Here is a 23592-nt window from a genome sequence, read left to right as displayed (position 1 = left end):
TCCAGTTCCTTTTGGTTTCAAAGGGATGCAGGTTTGGCATCCGGACTTCTTTGATGTTTGTGGAATCCTGCTCGGACCAAACCCAGGGCATTTCTGCTCATCCTCACTGGCAAGGTCAAGGGGAGGAATAAGTTAAGTAGTTGTGTCTATTACATATCCCCTAGACCAGTGTTTCTCAACTCCAGTCCTCATGGACCCCCAACAGGTCATGTTTTCAGGATTTCCATTATTTTGCACAGGTGATTTGATCAGTTTCACTGCCTTAGTAATTACCACAGCTGTTTCATCTGAGGGAAATCCTGAAAACATGACCTGTTGGGGGTCCATGAGGACTGGAGTTGAGAAACACTGCCCTAGACTAAGTAAGCATTAACCACTTGCCCACCGGCCACTTATACCCCCTTCCTGCCCAGGCCAATTTTCAGCTTTCAGCGCTGTCACACTTTGAATGACAATTGCGTGGTCATGCAACACTGTACCCATATGAAATTTTTATCATTTTTTTGAGACAGATAGAGCTTTCTTTTGGTGGTATTTAATCACCTCTGGGTTTTTTATTTTTTGCTAAACAAATCAAAAACAACTGAATATTTTGAAAAAAACAGTTTTTTTCTTAGTTTTTGCTATAAAATTTTGTAAATAAGTGATTTTTCTCCTTCGCTGATGTGCGTTAATGAGGCTGCAGTGATAGGCATTGATAGGTGGCACTGATGAGGAGGCACTGGTAGGTGGCACTGATGGGTATTGACAGGCATCACTGATGGGCACTGAAAGGCAGCACTCATATATGGCACTGATGGGTGGCACTGACTGGCAGTACCGACCGGCACTGTTAGGCGGCACTGACTGGCACTGTTAGGTGGCACTGACTGGCACTGTTAGGCAGCACTGACGGACACTGATAGGTGGCACTGACTGGCACTGATATGTGGCACTGATTGGCAGCACAGATGGGCACTGATATGTGGCATTGATGTGCACTGGTAGGCACTGATATGTGGCATTGATGTGGCACTGATGGGCACTGTCAGGTGGCATTGATGAGCACTGACATCTGGCACTGATGGACACTAACAGGTGTCACTGCTGGGGCTGCACTGATCATCAGGGCACACTGATCACCAGTGCCTTGATAATCAGTGTACATGTCCCCTCTGAGTAATGCCGATTACCGGCTCTCCTCTCCTCTTGAGCTGTCAGCGTGACAGCTCGTGAGGAGAGAAATACCGATAACCAGCATTTCCCTATTTACATGTGATCAGCTGTGATTGGACACAGCTGATCACATGACCGAGCCGACATCTTCGTCTCTTCCCATTGATTGGTGATCCGCTGTGTCCAACGCACCACCGATCGCTGCAGTGTGCGCCCCCGGAGCCGCACATGAGCGGTTAGAGTGGGAGGACATCATATGATGTCCACCCAGAACGAGAGAACCAATGGCGGGCGCAAGGCGGTTAAATGATAAGTTTACCTTTTGGACAAAAATAATAAATGCACATTTTTTTTGCAGGTAAAAAAATATGCATTGATTATTTTTGTCCAAAGGAGCCTGGAAAGCATTGCACCAGAGATCAGTAGCTTGCTAATGCCATGCAGGTCTCCTGCAGACCTGTGAGAATATCTGCTTGCCGTACGGGATGTACAATCAAGCAGATATACTGACAGTTAACTTCAATGAACTACCATGGCACTCCACAGCTCTGTAGTAGTTCATTGAAAACTACAAGCCCCCAGCTGTCAGGATTTGCAGTTCATTCATTCACGGAAATCTGTGGGTAGCATGGCCATTTGGGATGAGCCCCACACTGCCGCACTGTTTTCAAATTTGACAAATAGTACAGGGAGACGTCTCCCTGTACTATCTGTCAGAGGGAGGGGCTGCAGTGGGCGTGGCTGTGGCTATGGGAACATGTTACATGTTCCACCCAGAATCGGGTGGAACATGTAACATGTTTCAAAGATGAACTTATCCTTTAAAGCCTTAATGGGAGTGAATGAGCTGAGCTACCAAAAGGGGACTTTTACCATCCAGCTGGAGTTCAGCTTTAACATTCGCTTGCACAAAGGATGGGAATACTTTTTCTTACTGACACTAATTGCAGTTTATTTTTGGTTCCAAACTGACACCAACAATGAGACTCTTTTTTATTCAATTTTTATTGGTTAATATAAAGGTAAAAGCAACATATGCAATCCTATAATCTGTTTACAAAATTACCATAGATTCTGTACAACGCCAAAAAACCGCCTGTCACATGTGGCTCTTAAATGCAAACCAACACTACATCAACATAAAACATGACATGATTAAATATAACCCCCCCCCCCCCCTTTCCATTCTTGTCTGTATGCATGCCACAACTAATATCTATTGTCACATTATGCATCCAATATGCATGCAATATATACTGCTCCAAAAAAGTAAACACTTTTTAATCAGAGTATAGCATCATGTCAATTAAACTCCTGGGATAATGATCTGGTCAGTTAGCTAGCAGCGGGGGTTGTTAATCAGTTTCAGCTGCTTTGGTGTTAATGAAATTAATAACATGTGCACTAGATGGGCAACAATGAGACAACCCCCAGAACAGAAATGGTATTACAGGTGGAGGCCACTGACATTTTTTTCCCTACTCATCTTTTCTGACTGTTGTCACTAGTTTAGCATTTGGCTAGGGTCAGTGTTACTACTGGTAGCATGAGGCGATACCTGGACCCTACAGAGGTTGCACAGGCAGATCAACTCCTCCAGGATGGCACATCAATACGTGCCATCACCAGAAGGTTTGCTGTGTTTCCCAGCACAGTCTCAAGAGTATGGAGGAGATTCCAGGAGAAAGGCAGTTACTCTAGGAGAGCTGGTCAGGGCTGTAGAAGGTCCTTAATCCATCAGCAGTACCAGTATCTGCTCCTTTGTGCAAGGAGGAACAGGATGAGTACTGCCAGAGCCCTACAAAATGACCTCCAGCAGGCCACTGGTGTGAATGTCTGATCAAACAATCAGAAATACCCTAGGACACCATCTGTCCTCTCATTAGGTGCATTCCTTGACATTGTCAGGCATGCATATAAGCACGTGGGGGCCATACAAAAATTTCAGCAAAATGGACTAGCCTGCTGCATAATTTTTTCACTTTGATTTTCGGGGTGTCTAAATTCAGTCCTCTGTAGGTTGATCATTTTCAAGCTATGGGGCATCCTTACATTCCTAAAACATTACCCATTCTATATCAATATAGATATTCAGCATGATATTTTTCTCCATTGAGATCTGATGTGTTTTCAAAGTTTTCTTTTACTTTTTTTGAGCAGTGTATTAATTATGACCCACTTTTTAATGTTCTTCTGATAGGGGTAGTTTTAAAGTTAATTCAAGTAGCCCAAAAGTGTTCATAACAGTCCTGTGGTTTATATACCCATTCCTCAGCCTCCATAGTTTCTTAAACTCTAGCGATAACATTTTTAACATTTAACATTTTATGACACCAACTATAAGGCTTATAAAATTTGTAGTTTGGATGCTGACTGAGTCCAGGCTTGGACATCTTTCCCTAACTGCAGATATTGGGGAAGAATTAGGCTGGGTTCATACCAGTGTGCTTTTTACTGCTTTTTGCAGAAACGCACTACAGTCCATTTAACATGGTTTCCTATGGAACATGTTCACATCTATGCTTTTTTGAGCTGCTGCATTTTCGGAAAGGGTCAGGGACTACTTTTTATCAGTCTGCATTATTTCTGGCCTTTACCAACTATTTTTCATAAGAAGACCTAGTATAGTGCTAGAATTAATTGAGCAGGTAATAAAAAAAACAACCAATCAGCCATCAATTATTTACTAAATTGTATTGCTATGGGTTACTCAGATTATTTTATCAGACAGGATGGCAGACTGGCTATTGCAGAAAATTAATGATTTCACATGTTGTACATGTTTTTCTTGTGCTGACAGCCATGGCAAGGGTTTCTTAGGGAACTATAGCAAGAACCTTGGAAGACCCCAGCTGAATTATTAATTTAAAATTAGTTGACCTGGGGGCTCAAGTTGTCAAGCCAGTAAACAATTTTTTTTTTCAGGGGATAAACAGGCATGTTTCTAACAGCCAAGTGTGTATGTTTTTGACCTGAGCAGACATCCCAGGCACTGACCTCCAAGGGTACCATCTCTAACCTGAACAGGTATTCATTAAGAATACTGCAGCATTAAACAAACTACGAATATTATTAATACAGTTTGGATGCTGACTGAGTCCAGGCTCAGACATCTTTCCCTAACTGCAGATAATGGGGGAGAATTAGGCTGCGTTCACACCAGTGTGTTTTTTACTGCTTTTTGCAGAAACGCACTACAGTCCATTTAACATGGTTTCCTATGGAACATGTTCACATCTATGCTTTTTTGAGCTGCTGCATTTTCGGAAAGGGCCAGGGACTTTCTAAAAACAAAAAGCAGTGTTTTTGCTACAATAGAGTTCAACGGAGAATCTGCTGAAATGCATGGTAGTGCATTTTTGCTGTGTTTTTTTGCTGCGTTTTGCATTTTTACTCTGCCCAGAAAAAAAAATTCCACTTTAACATAAAAAAAGCTGACCAAAACGCGGTAAAAATGCATCAAAAACACATTAAAAATGCGTGTAAAAAAACGCAACTGCGAAAAGCACTGCAAAATGGACAAAAAGCAAACTGCATAGATGTGAACTGAGCCTTACTAAAGCTGGTTCACTCAGAATCTGGTGCAGCTGTGCATGGTAGCCAATCAGCTTCTTACCTCAGCTTGTTCAACTAAGCTTTCACAATAAAATCTGGAAGATAATTGGTTTCTATGCAGAAGTGCACCTGATTTTGCACTCTCCAGCTTTAGTAAATAAACCCCTTGGGTGGCTACATGAAAACAAAAACGGTCAGCCTGTCATTAGTTTATATGGGCAGAGCGGCCGTTGTCACTCACGTGCCCTGTTCATTTCAGCTGCAAGAATCCACTGATTCTTGTTGCTGAAATCTGATGGCTGATTGTAAACTGCCATGTGAAAGAAGCCTTAATTCCCAGTTAGTGGATTTTGGTCTTCCTAATGTTAATGAAATCCTGGCTCTGGCTCATTGTGCTCATTATTATTTAATTACACTTGTTTAAACCAAGTTGCTGGATTCTTTTATTAGAAAGCCCGGTATACACTGCACTCTAAAGCAGAGAAGGAACCACATTTAAATATTAATTTCAGAAAAAAAAGTATTGTATACAAATATAAAAATAAGGATTTACAAATGTAGCGCCCTCCTAGTTAGTGTAGTTTGCTAGGGAAATTTAGTTTAGCTCCTCTTAAGCCAGAGGAGCAGTTGTTGATTGCTTTAGGCTGCTGATCTGACTATTTTCCCCTGCATTCTAGAGGATTCTAGGTACACCGTGGGAGAAAAAAATAGAGGGTAGCATGAACATTTATGGGGAACCAGTCAATACCTGGGGAAGTGTAGTCAGTAGGTGGCTGGAGAGCCCATAAATAGTTTGCTGTCTGGAGCACGGGGACAGTAGATCCTGGGTCCAGTCCTATAAGAGGAGTCTGGATAGCTCACCGAACAGTACGCAGTGGAAGTTGGGCAAAAGTATTCAGCTATCCTATGGTATTGTGAGTCTGTTTCTTCCTCACTGAGGAATGCCTGTTGGATATCGGAAATGGCAACCGATGATCCTGTGGCTTTGTGAGTAATGACCTAAATCCTGTGCCCTAGTGACTGTGTGCAGCTCTCAGTTCTTAAAAAGAAGTCCTAGGCATTTTCCAGCCAGTAGTGAATTTTGTGGGAACTCTCGAATCAGAGTGAAGATAAGCGTCCTTGGTCAAGTCAGTTTCCTGGGATAACCGATGTCCCCCTCACCCCATTCAAGTTCAAACCTGCAATGAAAACACAATAGACACTCCGTAGACTGTTATTGAGTCATATTGGAAGGGAACATGCTGTGTGCCTGGCTCTGTCTGCACTAGAATTTGTGGGGAAAGTGTCAGCTTATCATATGCGGCTCCTTTCGGGGTTCACTACACAAACAATAAAAACATAAAATAACTGTAAAAATACAAAAAAGTAAACTTATCTTTAAAAATCTGTGTTTTTATTAATTGATTGCTACCATGTATTTAACAATATAAGGCATTTGAGAATTGAGATTTCCACTTCTCTTAGCTGTCCTCTTTTTATAATAGGGGGGTCTATTTATGAATGTTTACACAAAAGACTCACAAATTTTCAATCTGGATGCACACCTTTTTAATTGTGTGAATCTTTTTTTTTTCCAAAAACACTTTATTAGTATAAGAATCGCACGAGAGCATACAGAGCATATACAATTAAATATCTCAGTCATAGACATGACATGTAGCCTCCCGTTTCGCAGACGGGACTAATTGTAAACTGTAAAACATGACAAAGTGGGGTAGAGCAGTACATCAAATATACATTGCATGTGTGAATCTTGTATGAAAGCTGTTACCACCTAAATAAAGTGCTACATTTTACTACTTTTTATCAGTCTGCATCATTTCTGGCCTTTACCAACTATTTTTCATAAGATGACCTAGTATAGTGCTAGAATTAATTGAGCAGGTAATAAAAAAACAACCAATCAGCCATCAATTATTTACTAAATTGTATTGCTATGGGTTACTCAGATTATTTTATCAGACAAGATGGCAGACTGGCTATTGCAGAAAATTAATGATTTCACATGTTGTACATGTTTTTCTTGTGCTGACAGCCATGGCAAGGGTTTCTTAGGGAACTATAGCAAGAACCTTGGAAGACCCCAGCTGAATTATTAATTTAAAATTAGTTGACCTGGGGGCTCAAGTTGTCAAGCCAGTAAACAGGTTTTTTTTTCAGGGGATAAACAGGTATGTTTGTAACAGCCAAGTGTGTATGTTTCTGAGCAGACATCCCTGGCACTGACCTCCAAGGGTACCATCTCTAACCTGAACAGGTATTCATTAAGAATACTGCAGCATTAAACAAAGTACGTATATTAATAATACACACATTATTTGATAATTTATCAAAGCATGTCATTTTTTTAAACTGATACACATTTCCTGGGGCTTGATTGCTGAGCTGGGGCTCATTTACGACCAATAAACCAATACCTTGCCCCCCCCCCCCCAAAAGACACGGAAGCCAATTAAGTTGGAAACAGGGCAATGCCACAGCATTATTTAACATTCCAAATGTAACAAGTCTCCAAATGTGTCAAACCACAATGCCAGTCATAGTTATACTGTAAGTACCCATAAAACATAAACTCATATAGTCTAAGAGGCCTGTCCTGACCATCAGTGCCAGACAGGCATTAGACTGACCCCAGGATTGAACTTGAGGGCATAGTCCATAAAGCAACATCACTTGCTGGCAAGGTCAAACCAATATAGCTGTGACAAAATATCACAAGGGTGGGAGGGTAGGCAACTCTTGTGAAAGCTGAATCTCCTTAGAGCAGCTGGACGTGCCCCAGTATAGCCTTTTCCTAGAGTTCAGGCTCTACCCAGTCACCACAGCTCTTTGTACCCAATCCTAAGCAAAGCCACTTAACTTCCCTTTTAGTTTCACACCCACAGTGTGGCACTATTTGGGTTGATGCACATGATCACAATCTGTTTGATGTGGATTACCCTGGAATGGTTGTGAAGTTTTATTATACCTTATGAGGGTATCGTGGATTGGAAACAACGTATTGGATTTGTTTTAACGTTTGAAGATCACAGTGTGTGGATTTTTTGATGGACTTTTATACACTTATATGATTTAGTTTTTACCATTAATTGTATTAGTTATATTTAGGGGTAGGGGTTAAAAGACTGTAGAAAAGGTTATATTTATTTATTTTGCACTTTCAAGGGTGAAAGTGACACTTTTCTTTGAGGGCTTATAGAGTTTAGTATATTAACACCCACAGTGATTCCATGCTTCTAGCAGTCAAGGCTCCCTTTCCCAAAAGAAGGTTCAAGAGGCCTTCATTGTGAAAACTTAGTGCAAGGCCTTTCATCCAATATAAATGGTGTAACATACAGTTAGCGCCAACTCCACAATGAATTGTTGATATCTTGAGATCACACAAAGTTTCTATAAATAGTTTTAAAACTTTGAAGTGGAAGTTCTGGCAAAACCTAACCAAGGCTAAACCTACTTTCACACCAAATCTAAGGCTATTCTATCTAACCCTGTGAAGAAATGATCTGTACACACACCTGTTCTAAAGCCGTCCCAGTCCAGTCTCCAGTGGCGGCTTCTGTGTACAGGAGAGATCGCCAACCACAGCAGAAAATGCCTGGGAGATGACGTCACCCATAGTTTCACTATTGGGCATCTGGGGCATGTGTTGTTGGCTGCTCCTCCTGAAGCCGCCAATGACAGCTGATCCTAGGACTGGACCGTAGCAGCTTCAGACTAGGCAAATGGATCTTTTCTTTACAGGGTAGAATAGACTTAGAATGAGGGGGGGAGTAGGTTTAATCTTAGTTAGGTTTGACTGAATTTCCACTTTTATCTTTTAATGGCATGCTTTGATAAGTATTGAATATATTTTTCATATATACTGTATATACAGTGGACATAAAAAGTCTACACACCCCTGTTAAAATGTCAGGTTTCTGTGCTGTAAAAAAAATGAGACAAAAATAAATCATTTCAGAACTTTTTCCACCTTAAGTGTGACCTATAAACTGTACATGTCAGAGCCTGGGATCAAACCTGGGCCTTCTACAGTGAGAGGCAATGTTTCTTCTCACTGAGCTACTTGGGATACTGAACTATACTCTGCCTGATCTATTGGATAACCCTGCCTTGTCTTCTCTTGAACCTTGAACTCCTTGCTTCTCCCATGAACTTCCTATAAAAGCCATGTCCAGGCACTTCCTCCTTGCCAGATTATTGTGCCTTCCAGCCAATATCCCGCTCATCCGTACTGCTGCCATCTATATCATTTGTGATCGACTTTTGGCTTGTGACTGACTTCGCTTTTGTCTTATCCCTAAACTGTTTGATCCGCTCTTGGTTTCCAGCTTGCCCTTTCCCTGGTGGGGTGATCCTGAGACTGCAACCTGGTATTTACACGCAGCCAAATCCATCTCCACCATTAGGAGCTCTGGGGAAGACCGGAGGATACTTAGACCCTTCACCTCAGGTGAGCCTGCGTCATTCCCAGGGTGACCCACTGGTCGTACCAATCCTGCTAGTTTCAGGTACGCCTTACAACTGCTGTAGCAACTGGTCTCTGAACCTGACCCAGACCGTGACAGTACAACTCAATGACAAACAAACTGAAATCTTTTAGGGGGGAGGGGAAGTAAATATAAAAAACAAAAATAATGCGATTGCATACGTGTGCACACCCTCTTATAACTGGGGATGTAGCTGTGTTCAGAACTAAGCAATCACATTCAAAATCACGTTAAATAGGAGTCCGTACACACCTGCCATCATTTAAAGTGCCTCTGATTAACCCCAAATAAAGTTCAGCTGTTCTAGTAGGTCTTTCCTGACATTTTCTTAGTCGCATCCTACAGCAAAAGCCATGGTCCGCAGAGAGCATCCAAAGCATCATAGGGATCTCATTGTTAAAAGGTATCAGTCAGGAGAAGGGTACAAAAGAATTTCCAAGGCATTAGATATATCGTGGATACAGTGAAGACAATCATCAGCAACTGGAGAAAATATGGCGCAACTGTGACATTACCAAGAACTGGACTTCTCTCCAAAATGGATGAAAAGACGAGAAGAAAACTGGTCTGGGAGGCTGCCAAGTGGCCTACAACAACATTAAAGAAGCTGCAGGAATATCTGGCAAGTACTGACTGTGTGATGCATGTGACAACAATCTCCCGTATTCTTCATATGCCTAGGCTATGGGGTAGAGTGGAAAGACGGAAGCCTTTTCTTATGAAGAAAAACATCCAAGCCTGACTAAATTTTGCAAAAATACATCTGAAGTCTCCCAAAAGCATGTGGGAAAATGTGTTATGGTCTGATGAAACCAAGGTTGAACTTTTTGGCCATAATTCCAAAAGAAAACAACACTGCATATCACCAAAAGAACACCATACCCACAGTGAAGCATGGTGGTGGCAGCATCATGCTTTGGGGATGTTTTTCTTCAGCTGGAACTGGGGCTTTAGTCAAGGTAGAGGGAATAATGAACAGTTCCAGATACCAGTCAATATTGGCACAAAACCTTTAAAAAGGCTTCTGCTAGAAAGCTGAACACGAAGAGGAACTTCATCTTTCAGCATGGCAACGACCCAAAGCATACATCCAAATCAACAAAGGAATGGCTTCACCAGAAGAAGATTAAAGTTTTGAAATGGCCCAGCCAGAGCCCAGACCTGAATCCCATTGGAAATCTGTGGGGTGATCTGAACAGGGCTGTGCACAGGAGATGCCTTTGCAATCTGACAGATTTTGAGTGTTTTTGCAAGGAAGAGTGGGCAAATATTGCCAAGTCAGGATGTGCCATGCTGATAGACTCATACTCAAAAAGACTGAGTGCTGGAATCAAATCAAAAGGTGCTTCAACAAAGTATTAGTTTAATGGTGCGCACACTTATGCAACCATATTATTTTTTATTTTCACTTCCCTCCACCTTCCAGTTTGTTATTCGACTGAGTTGTACAGTTTATAGGTTACATTAAAGGTGGAAAAAGTTCTGAAATTATTTATCTTTGTTTCATTTTTGTGTAGACTTTTTATATCCTATATATATATATATATATATATATATATATATATATATATAATACTTTATTTAACACTGAAGTATATTAGAGAAGTTGGTTTGGCTCAATTAGTGTGAGAATTAGTGTGATATGCAGGACACAATGACCATTGGCACTTGTTATTCAGTACTAATGCATGTAAAAGCAACATATGCTCTTTTTGTAAAACCTTGTTACAGAAAAAAATAAAAAATCTAAGCAACTAAGTGCAGTTATGCTCAAACAAATTTCGTTATAATAAAAGCATTCATCTGCATGCTGCATGTAATAAGTCCTGAAGATATGGAAAGGGAAGAAACACATTATCATCACCAAAATAAAGAAGAGGCTTTTTAGTTGCACCCAAATTTCCTGGTGTGCTAAAACAGGCCTCTGAATTGTCCTCAGAACTTTTACAATTATGAAGATCTGTACAGCGAGGAGAAGACACACTGCTACAATGATGACCATAATCAAGATGTAATTCATGATAAGCACAGCTTTATTTTGAAATTCAGTTTGAAACTGGAAGCACTCTTCTTCATTTAATGGGGCACTGGTGCCATATTGTGTGAACACCAGTGGCAGGATTATAACACAAACTAAAAACCATACAATACCACTAACTAGAAGAGGATGGAGAGTCCTGTAGAATGCAATGCTATCCTTTTGTTTAAAGTAACTAACATATCTCATGGTCAATAAGATCACATAAAATATAAATGAAATATATATATGAATGTGGATCATGGCACTCACCATTCTACAAAAAATAAGTCCATAAGTCCATTTGTTTTGGAAATAGTATACAATGCGGAACGGCACACTTACAATAAAAATACCATGAACTACCAGCAGGTTGATGACTGATGTAATTGTTACAGACAGTCTGTTTGCACCAGTTATTAAAAAGATCATGAGGGCTATTCCAGTTGTTCCTCCAATACAGGTGACAAAATATACTGTAATCAGCAAATTGTTCGCTGTGGTTCTCTGTATGAAGCAAGATGTCCCATTATGTTCTTCCTCCATATTGTGGTGTAAATTAACCTGAGTAAAATAAACATTAAAACCATAAATGTCAGGGAATAAAGAACCCCACCCCTTGTATTTGAAAGGGAAGTCTAGTTTCCCTTGTCACTTGCCCAACTCTTCATCACTTATTCATCATTTTCCCACTAGAATACCAATGAGTAGTTTTTGTATTTCTTTCTAGATACGAGCAATCATTATCAAAGAGATAGTGGCAAGGATATACACATGGAAATTGATCATGCACATTAGCTAAAGGGTGCTTGATAGGAACAATCTAATGTCTACATACTCTCTGCTGAATCTCCTGGCTGAAGCTTGGGTTATAGCAGTGTTTCTCAACTCCAGCCCTCATGGACCCCCAACAGGTCATGTTTTCAGGATTTCCCTCAGATGAAACAGCTGTGGTAATTACTAAGGCAGTGAAACTGATCAAATCACCTGTGCAAATTAATGGAAATCCTGAAAACATGACCTGTTGGGGGTCCATGAGGACTGGAGTTGAGAAACACTGGGTTATAGCAATGAAGCAAGCTAGACAACCTGATGCCATCAGTACTCTTTTCCTGATAAAGTAGCGCTAAAGGTGTCTGCAGTGCCCCTCAGTTTACTCCTTTGCCCCAAATAGGTAAGCGTTAAACATGTGCATACTGGAAATTTTTGTTTCATTTTGAATGCATGCGTTCATTTAAGAATTTTGTTTTGTCATACTCATTATGTTAATCCGATTCGTTTTCAGAACTGGTATCGTTATAATCAATATTTGTTACATTTATTCATTGGCCCAGGTGGATTCAAAACATTTTGCTATTTTTCCAGAAGATAGCTACAGTTTTGCTCTAAAGATTACATACCCTGGCAGAAATTGTGAAATTTTGGCATTGATTTTGAAAATATGACAGATCATGCCAAAAAATGCTTTTATTGAAGGATAATGATCATATGAAGCCATTTATTATCAAATAGTTGTTTGGCTCCTTTTTAAATCATAATGATAACAGAAATCACCCAAATGGCCATGATCAAAAGTTTACATACCCTGGAATGTTTTGCCTTGGTACAGACACACAAGGTGACACACACAGGTTAAAATGCCAATTAGAGGTTAATGTTCCACATCTGTGGCTTTTTAAATTGCAATTAGTGTTAGTGTATAAATAGTCAATGAGTTTGTTAGCTCTTATGTGGAAGCACTGACTAGGCTAGATACTGAGCCATGGGGATCAGAAAAAAGCTGTCAAAAGTCCTGTGTAACAAGGTAATGGAACTTTATAAAGATGGAAAAGGACATAAAAAGATGTCCAAAGCCTTGAATATGCCAATCAGTACTGTTAAATCACCTATTAAGAAGTGGAAAGTTCGGGGATCTCTTGATACCAAGCCAAGGTCAGGTAGATCAAGAAAGATTGCAGCCACAACTGACAGAAGAATTGTCCGGGATTCAAAGAAAAACCCACAAGCAACCTCAAAAGAAAAACAGGCTGCTCTGGAAAAAGATGGTGCAGTTGTTTTTAAAGAGTATAATACAGTGATACTTGAACAAAAATTAGCTGTTTGGTCGAGGTGCCAGAAAGAGAAGCTTTTACTGCACCAATGCCACAAAAAAGCCCAGTTACAATATGCCTGACAACACCTTGACATGCCTAACCAGGCCTTTTTGTGTCATTGATGCCGTAATGGCTTTTTTCTGGCACCTCGACCATGCAGCTCATTTTTGTTGTACTGTCATCATATTGTGCTCTTTCAAAACAACTACACTGTCTTTTTCCAGAGCAGCCTGTATATTTCTTGTGGTTACCTATGGGTTTCCCTTTGTATCCCGAACAATTCTTCTGGCAATTATGGCTGAAATCTTTCTTGGTCTACCTGAACTTGGCTTGGTATCGAGATCCCCGAACTTTCCACTTCTTAATAGGTGATTTAACAGTACTGATTGGCATAATCAAGGCTTTGGACATCTTTTTATGTCCTTTTCCATCTTTATAAAGTTCCATTACCTTGTTACGCAGGACATTTGACAGTTCTTTTCTGATCCCCATGGCTCAGTATCTAGCCTAGTCAGTGCTTCCACATAAGAGCTAACAAACTCATTGACTATTTATATACTGACACTAATTGCAATTTAAAAAGCAACAGATGTTGGACATTAACCTCTAATTGGCATTTTAACCCATGTGTGTCACCTTGTGTGTCTGTACCAAGGCCAAACATTCCAGGGTATGTAAACTTTTGATCATGGCCATTTGGGTGATTTCTGTTATCAATATGATTTAAAAAGGAGCCAAACAACTATTTGATAGTAAATGGCTTCATATGATCATCATCCTTCAATAAAAGAGCATTTTTTGGCATGATCAGTCATATTTTCAATATCGATGCCAAAATTTCACAATTTCTGCCAGGCTATATAAACTTTTGAGCACAACTGTAAATATTTCTGGTGGATTCGATATTCATGTATCGAAACTATCCAGAAGGATTCAATATTTTCAGACTTAACAGAATAAATAATGTAAAATTCGGCAGCCACAAATTCTTCAAACCTAATAACTTCATTCAACTGTGGAACTGAACTGACTGACTGACAATTACAAATTCAATTTAAATCACAAATTTATTAAAACCTGAATTATCTAACAAATTCAAAAACTGAATTCCTTTCCCCATGGGCCCAAACAACTATCGAATCATGTGACATCTTACGAATGAAACAAATGCATTTGTTAATTTCGTTAGAACTTTTTTCGGATCCATTTATATTTATTACAATGTCCATTTTGAGACTTGTATACATCCAAATCTCCAAAAATCTAATTTTTGGACAACAACTGTTTTGTTACAAAACAAAATGCACATGTCTACTCAGTGTTGGCAGGTGCAGATGCAAGAGAATGGTCAGATTGTGCGTAAACCTTCAACTGCTTTCTGCTATCTATGGAACACTTTTGATCACTCAAGTATACATATAGAAATTAGTGGAGTCATTTTGGAGGAAATTAAAATTACCAATTTATGCCTTCCTAAAAAATGTATTTAAATGAACCTCTAATTTACTATGTGCCACTGTTTAGGGAAACTGTTCATTCTAAATGTAGAATGTATTTGTGCATTGCTGTTCATTCTAAATGTCACCCGAATGCACATATACAGTAAAAATAACAGTAAGAAGTGAATTATGTGTGCATTGTGGTAAGCTGCTTTGCTCAATAGTAGTTCAGGTGCAGTAAGGTTTGACTCATACCTTTTGCATGCGTGTTTGCTCAGTTGTTCACACATTCTTAAGAAAACCTTCAAAGTGCATAGGTTGACCTGATGCAACATAAGGTATGAAAAACCTGTGTTTACATGCACATAAGTAAGACTCAGCCCTAAAGTGTGCAAGGGGCTTATTCAAAGTAAATGGAAGGCATGAAAACTTACCCAGGCATAGGAGGTTATGCACATGCCCACCAAGGCAACCAGGGTGGTATATCTTAAAGACACCAGTAATTTCTAATAATATAAAGCAATGACAATTTTTTTCCATTTTACAACAGTAGACTGGTGTTTTTGATGAGGTCTGTAGGAACTCACAGACAAGGGAATTTAACATGATGCAATGATGAGCAGTAGAAGTTCTTGTTTACATACATAGATTTTTCCAACATGGTTAGAATATATATGCAACCATTGAGCAGACATACCCTTTTCTCCACCGATGAATGAATAATCTTTTAATAGCACAGTGAATATTTGCTGTGGGTTCAGTGACTCAGAAGATCTTTCATCTTTCTTTATTATCATCGAGAGATTTCCTTATAAATAATCAGTTTAAGCTGCCTAGTCAATATGATTAATGCATTAAAACAGCATCATATTAAAACTTACATGAAGTCAGAGATTCTGTCATATAATGTGGAGCAGACATAGAACCTTCTGTGAAAAAAGGCAGTCTAGCAAGAAGAAAATAACCAAATGTTGTCAAACTCATGGTAGGTCTTGCTTTTTTTGCATCTGTGAAAAAAAGAAGAATTTTATAGCACATCACTTCAAAGGCAGTAAGTATAAGATCAAAGGCATAGTACAGCTGCCAGCATATAAAACTTCCCTCTGTCCCTGATCTACATGCTTGTGAACTGGGCTGTCCAGGAAAACTGGTGATCTGTCAGTTTCTTATCACTGACCTCTATCAGTTTAAAGGTCGTATTAAAGAGGCATATTCATTGGAAACGTTTTGGTATTGATCTTTCAGGCTCCATGCACACTGGGCGTTTTAATAATGCTGGTAACGTCAGCTGTGTAAAGTCATGTTAAAAAAATGGGCAGCACAGTGGCTAAATGGTTAGCGCTTCCACCTGGGCAGTACTAGGGTCATTGGTTCGAATCCAAGCCATGGCACCACCTGCCTGGAGTTTTCCCTTTGCCTGCGTGGGTTTCCTCTGGGTACTCCGGTTTCCTCCCACACTCCAAAGACATGCTAGTAGGTTAATTGGCTCCTGTCTAAATTGTCCCTAGTATGTGTATGTATGAATGTAAGTTAAGTCCTTAGATTGTATGCCCTTTGAGGGTTAGGGACTGATGTGAATGTACAATATATGTATGTAAAGCGCTGCGTAAATTGACGGCGCTATATAAGTATCTGAAATAAATAAAACCTGAGTTTTTTTCAGCATTTTTGCATTAGCGTTTTCTTTTTTTACCAAAAAAATTATTTTTTTTTTTGCTCAAAAAAAGTCCAAAAACACTGGTTTGCTGTGTTTTATCGTGTTTTTCAGCATTAGAGCATTCATACAGCTAAAAATCTCCTCTAGAAACCCCACTAGTTCTGAGGGTTTTTTTCCAGCCAATAAACGTCCCTGCCAAAAAATGCTGATTACAGTCTATGTGTGAATGGACACATAGGATAACATGCTGGGGAGTTTACTGGCTGTAGAAAAAAACGTCAAAAGCCAAAAACAGCCGCTGTAAAAACATCCAGTGTACGTGAGGACTCAAAGTAGATTTTCTTGCCATATAGTAAGCTTGTGTCATAATATTAAGTTGCAAAATATTATGGTTGATTTAAAGTGGTTGTAAAAGCTCAACGTTTTTTACCTTCATGCATTCTATACATGAAGGTAAAAAACCTTTTTATGTGCAAGGGCCCCCCCCAGCCCCCCTCAATCCTTACCTGAGCCCCCTCCAATCCATTGATGTTCACAATAGCTTCGGCTGGGACAGCAAAGACAGCAGCTGGAGCCCATTGGCTCCCACTGCTGTCAATCACAGCCAGCGAGACAATTAGGAGAGAGCAGGGTGGGGCGAGGCGCTGTGTCTTATGGACGTATACATTGTAGAACCACCGCAGGAATCACGGAAGTGTTGCTAACATCCCAAAATGGTGCAGACAAGTTTTTCTCCTCCAGTAAGAAAGTGGGACTTTTAAGGCAACTCAATACAACATAGGAAAAAAAATATACAAAAAGCATTTTATTACAAAATTCAATATAACTCTGCTATACACAAGGGAAACGCTAAGTATGCTTATACAATAATTAGTGTAATACAGGCAAGTAGTTGATGTATGTAGAAACTATCATGATTATCAGTATTATGTTTCCACTTCTTTGTGCATTTAACTTACTGGTCTTGCATTGTCAAAATATGTTTCTATATACAGCCCCCTCATCATAGGTATTTTCTGCCTGTGCTGTCTTTTCTACACGTTGTGTGGCCAGTTTTTCCCTATGATGATTCCGCTTGGAGCACTTTTCATTATGGGAAGGCCAAATGGCTGTTTTTCTATTACAATCCCTTCTTCATTTATTCTGTTCCTAAACCTTTTTGTCTTTGTTGATGATAGTTTCTCCATACATCTACTACTTGCCTGTATTATACCTAATTATTGAATAAGCATACTTAGTGTTTCCCTTTTTTATTTCTATTTTCTCTATTGGGGATCCAGCCCTATTTTCTGGCTGTGGATGTCATTAGGCAACCCCAGTGTGGGATCTCTGTGGCCCCTTCTCCCACGGGGAGTGTTGTTTGGAGGGCACCTCTGGCAGGATCAGTGATCAACAGAAGAAGTCTTTTAATCCTTTATGGTGATATGTGAATACCAATAGTAACATTGGATGGTATGTGATGTATTGTTTATTTAATATGATGTTTTTGCCATTTTTGCTGTATATATTCTCATTGCTGTCTATTGCATTTGTAGAGTTCCACTCTATTGTACCATCTATTTCTTCAGTCTACCCCTGATGAAAGAAATGTGTTTTCTAAAACACGTCAGTATCTTTCTGAAGACAATATTTCTTGTCTAGAAGGAAGGACCCAAGGTTACAGTGAATGTATACTTTTACACCATATATCTTACCGCCTTGTTTGTATGATTTTTTTTCCTGTCTGTGTATAGCAGACTTTTAATGAATTTTGTAATAAAATACTTTTTGTATATTTTTTTCTTATGTTGTATAGAGTTGCCTTTAAAAGGCCCACTTTCTCTACTAGAGGGGAAAAACTTTTGTTTTATGGACTCATAGAGCAGTGGCTCGGGAGCAAATATGCAGTGGTGCCCCCAGGGCAAGCAGCTTTCTCTGGTGGCACTGCTTGAAGGGGAGGAGCCAAGAGCTCCAGCGGGGACCCGAAAAGAAGAGGATTGGGGCAGCTGTGTGCTAAACTACTGCAAAGAACAGATAGGTATAACATGTTTGTTATTTTATAAAAAAACAAAACTTTAGTATTACTTTACATATAGGATGCCAATGCCATAAAGATAACATTAGTGTTGTATACATTTTTTTTATACATTTCCAACATTCCACTCACCATTAAAGCCTAAGTTTTTAATAAAAAATAAATTTAAAAAAAAACAGCACAAAGGACATTACCTATCAGTGCTGGGACAAGTTCACCCAGCGCCCAGGGCAAAGATGCAAAACTGCGCCCCCTCCCCATTTATGATGTGCAAGCTTAGGGGATCCTACACCAAGCTGCCAATCACTTGTCAAAATCACTGTGCAGCTAACTTTTCACACTGGGCACATTCATATGTTGATGGCTCTCTCCTCCACTCCTGGCTCACGCCTCCACTCTCGGCTCTCTCTTGGACAATTCTGAACTTGGCAGTGCGGGCTGTGTGTTCTCTCTCTCCCCCCCCCCTCTCTCTCTCTCTCTCTCTCTCTCTCTCCCCCTCCCTCCTCCTCCTCCTCCTCCTCCTCCTCCTCCTCCTTCCTGCTAGTGCAGGTCCTATGTGCCTGTGGACACTGCTGCCTGCTTCATGAAGTGAAGGGCCTCTGATGAAGTGTATGGGCACGATACGCGTCAGGGAAGTGCCCCATACCACTGTACATGTACTACAAGGCCTGCTGTGGACCAGCAGCCTAGCTACATTCATGAAACTGATGTAAGTTGTTTTATATTTACTCTTGATGTTACCCCTGAATAAAGATGTATTACACTATTGGAGGCCTTCTCTGCGGGCTCTTTATTCCTTTGGGAGCCTGTGTCTTGAAGGTGTTTTGCTGTGGCTTGGAACTGTGCATGAAATCCCCCCCCTGGTGCCTATGACTGATATCTCTGGAGCCTGGATGGTTCACCTAGATGGATGACACCTAGTGGTTACTACATTGATGACACCACTCTTTTCCAGTATTATACATCCTGAGCACCAGGTGCAGGTCTTAAATGCTCCATACACATTATTTTGCGCTATCTGGTTAGTGCAATGTTTGTCTTTTTTCACTACCACGAAAGCCACAAGCCTATGATAATATGTACACTGTAACTATGTGCACGCATCACCGTAATCATCTCAGCTCATAGAGACTCAGCACTTTATAAAGTTCATAGTGTTTTTCCTGATCGTTTTGGGGTTTACTACCCATCTTCACCATCACGAAAGTTACTAGCTTATCTGATTATGTACCTTTTGGCTATATGCACATATTATGGAAGCATTCCAGTTCTTAAGCATTCAGCACTTTATTCAGTGTAATTTATTGTGATTTGAATGGTTTTTTTTGCTTTTTATGTCATTAGCGCTGCATATTTATTTTATTTACTTATCCTATTGGTTCTTGAGGTACCTTTTTTATGCCAGCAGCTATTATATATTTATACCTAGCGCTCGATCACTCACTTTTTAACAAGAAGCTAGTTGGGTTTGCCACTTAACTGCTCTCTCCCTTTATGTGGCCCAGGGGGTGCAAGATTATTCACTCAGTCCTCTCCTGTAAGCTCGTGGGTTGGTGGCTGCTTTTAGGCCTTTCACTGGGCTAGCTCCTTCCTTGCTTCCCAGGCTGTCCTACCTCCAGGAGACGGTTGAGGCTTAGAGATCCTCCTTCCCAGCTCCTGCCTGCAGGCAGGCCCCCACTGGGTACCCTCCCAGGCTCCCACTCCAGCCTTCTCCCACCATCTTCCACCCAACACTGACCACTTCTTGATCAGGCTCTCCCATACTTAAGAGCTGCCCTGACCCCATGCCAAGACTCCTGCTTGGGGATTGATTAGAGTCCCCTGGTATGCAGATCAGCCCAGGGGCGGACTGACCATTTGGAAACTCGGGCACTGCCCGAGGGCCAGGGGTCAGTAGGGGGCCCCATGAGATGCCCCTGGTACCGTTTTCATAGGCTTTTTTGAGTTTGGGCAAGGACACGGGCCCCACGATCCCCTATTGCCCGGGGGCTCCATGAGTTGTCAGTCTGCCCCTGGATCAGCCCCTCCTCACCCCACCCCCCCCCACTGCCTTCTTAAGCTTCTAGAACAGGGGAGGTATCAAGGAACTGACCTGCAGAGCCCTCAGCCGTGACCTAAAGTTATTGGCTGACTCATCCCAGGTTGATTCATACCAGACTGCTAACTATAAAACCTAGCTAGCTCCCCCTGGCTAACTAAAGGGATGCTACACAGTATATTTAGCTGCTGACTTTAATTTTTTACTAGAGACTGAAGAACCTCTTTAAGTTGCCATTTCAAAACTATAAAATTATTCAAGAGCAAGCATCCTGATCCTAGATTCATAGTGAGTCACTGCCTTGGAACAGGTATGTAGGACAGAACACTAAACATTCTATACAGTACAATCTAAGAAGCCAGGTAGATTTTGGAAATGAACACATACTTACATGCAAGGTATCAGTGCGAGAAATTTTCAAGCCGATTATTTTCTTGCCAAACTCCTGTGTTCAGGACACTGAGGCGCCAATTTGAAAAAAAATAAAAAGTAATTTAATAAATGCCTTGTAAAATATATATTAATGGAAGATTCTATTGGTTTACATTACATCAGTAAGATCTAATCCTGAACACGCTGTTCAGTTTTGGACACCAGTTCACAAATTATGTTGAGGGGCAGGAAATACAGAGAAGGGTAACTAAATTAATATGAGGCATGAAAGAACTCAAATATGGAGAAAGAAATGGAACTAAATCTACATCTGAGGGGAGGGAATTATTAGGCAATATGATCATCTTGATAAATACCTAAATGGTCCATGTAGTAAAGTCAGTGGAAATTGTTCACATTAAGGTCAAAAGACACAATGGCCTATTTTGTTACTGGATGAAAAGAGGTTAAAAAAAACCATTGTCACTTTGATTTTTCAGCCCACCACTTTGTGACCCTTGTGACAGTGTTTGGGTTTACTGATTGGCTACTCAGGCCCAATTCCAGTCACATGGTGAAGTCACATGATCCCCCATACTCATAAATCCTGCTCTGTGCGGGAAGGCAGTGAGGGATTGTGGCTGTGTAAGAATACATGCCTAGTGGGGTAGCCTATCTGTAGACATTGTAACTTTGACTTGAATTGGCATAGTTACAGTTTCTCTTTACTTTTACATATGGAAAGCTGTGAAAATATGGAATAGTCTTAGAAAGTCGTTTCAACTGCCTCAGCCAATTGTTAAAAAAAGGCATCATATGTTTGTAAATGCACAGACTCGAAATGGCTGCTAATATTTATAAGCAGGGCTTTTGTTCAGCCAGCCAATGGTGGAGCTGGCCCTCTGCTCTCCATTCTCAGCTCACTAGAGTGATTTGAAAACACAGAAGCCCTAGTTCTGTGTTTACAAGTGGCAACACTCCTTTTCAGTGGCTGCCACAGCATCTCCCTGCCTTGCACATCCTGATCTCTGCAGCAGGTGGACAGCTCCGATCTCTTGTGTGTGGCTGGACAGTTTGAGCATGCTGATAAATCCCCCCAGCTGGGGCTTGACGACACAGACTTTCCTTGCATTTTACTGGTGTTGTTGTGCTTTGTTCTACCTATTTATGTGTGCCATTAAATACTTCACTATATTGGATTCTGTTGTGCTACTCGTGTTCTGATTTCCCCCCCCCCCCACCCTCTCTGTATGTAGCACAGTCCTGAACCCTGCACTCTGTGCATAGCACACTCCTGAACTCTACACTCTGTATGTAGGGCACTCCTGAACTCTGCACTCAGTACATAGCACACTCCTGAACTCTACACTCTGTATGTAGGGCACTCCTGAACTCTTCACACTATGCATAGCACACTTCTGGTATTTAACAATGCCCCCACTGTTAGAGCAGTTTGGCCACATCCAAGGGTCCCATCCAGGTGGTTTGGTTGATTACCTTATCCTATTCTCTGAGAAAAAAGCCCTGTTTATAAGTAATATTATAGAGTGTTGATCCAATCTGTGAGTTTCAGATTGCCAGGTGGATTTTTCAGCTTACTATTTGTACTTTTTGTCTGTGACCTCAGTCACATCCTTAAGTGCTATATATTTGTTTTATTCCCTGCCTCTGTAACTCCACTGTAGTCTTCACCTACAACATTAAGCAGTTCTCCAATCGTCTATCTTTCCTGCTACTAACATCCCCATGCTCATCTACACATATACATTGGGAACTATTGTGTTTCTATATACTTCCGCTGTCCTGCACAGTAACTTGAGCTGTTTTGAGCCCTGAGCTACTGACATACCTTGGGTCTAAAAATTCAGGTGCAGGCAGCTAGAGACAAGGCAAAAAAAACAAAACCTTAGCGTAAATCATAAAACAAATGTTGCAACGCCTCATGCAAACAATCATATACAAAGAAAAGATTATAAATGAAATAAATGACTTAAAAAGTCATTATAACTCATCTCTGTGCACAAATGGAATATAAACCTAAAAAGCATGCAAAATTCAAGTCTGTGATCTGTGCATTAAGTATTATTAAGGGGGGAAGGGAGAATGTCACCAGCACACCGAGGATCACCAATATGGGTTCAAAAGTTTTAATGAACGATCATATGGTTACAGCAAGGCAACTTTTCAGAGTCTCACAGGACCCCTTCATCAGGTCACATGCCTGATGAAGGGGTCCTGCAAGACTCCAAAACGTTGCCTTGCTGTAACTATGTGATCGTTTATGAAAACTTTTGGACCCATATTGGTGATCCTCGGTGTGCTGGCGACATTCTCCCTTGCTGATTCTGTTCGGTTCCAGCCGACGGTCGCTGCAGCACCCACTTATACACACTTGAGCTTGCTGTCATCTTCCACTAGTAGACTTGCTTCTTTGTTATAAAACAACCAAACATTTCCAGAATTCTCCCATTCATAATGACACCACAAAACAACTTATTTACTTCCTGGTTTTCTTCTGCCCTGACTACTGCAACTCCCTCCTCACTGCCCTACCTCTACACAGACTATCTCTACTACAGTTTGTTATGAATGCTGCTACTACATTTACTAACTTCCCTGTGTGTTGGAGGTCTGGAGAGTAACGGTGAACTTCAGGTGTCCCCCAGAGCTACAAAGTGATAGTGCTGGATAGGAGTAGCAAGGGGGAATTACCTGGTGATCGGGAGACCCTCTACACACGGAAAGGGGATCGTATACTGGGCATG

The 23592-nt window shown here is 40.7% G+C and overlaps 1 protein-coding gene across 1 annotated transcript; it reads right to left on the bottom strand.

Moving 5' to 3' along the window:
* Nucleotides 1-10878: 10878 nt before the first annotated feature.
* Nucleotides 10879-11760, bottom strand: LOC149472268 (putative G protein-coupled receptor 141). The gene has a single exon (XM_089687531.1). The coding sequence runs from the start codon at nt 11758-11760 to the stop codon at nt 10879-10881; it is 882 nt and encodes a 293-aa protein (XP_089543657.1).
* Between the last annotated feature and the right edge of the window lie 11832 nt (nt 11761-23592).

The sequence above is a fragment of the Staurois parvus genome, unplaced genomic scaffold, assembly GCF_062004578.1.
Source record: "Staurois parvus isolate SC_StPar_1 unplaced genomic scaffold, SC_StPar_1.0 ptg000020l, whole genome shotgun sequence".
In the NCBI taxonomy this organism is placed as follows: Eukaryota; Metazoa; Chordata; class Amphibia; order Anura; family Ranidae; genus Staurois; species Staurois parvus.
The sequence above is the reverse complement of the archived record's forward strand: the minus strand, read 5'-3'. Positions and strand labels throughout refer to the sequence as shown.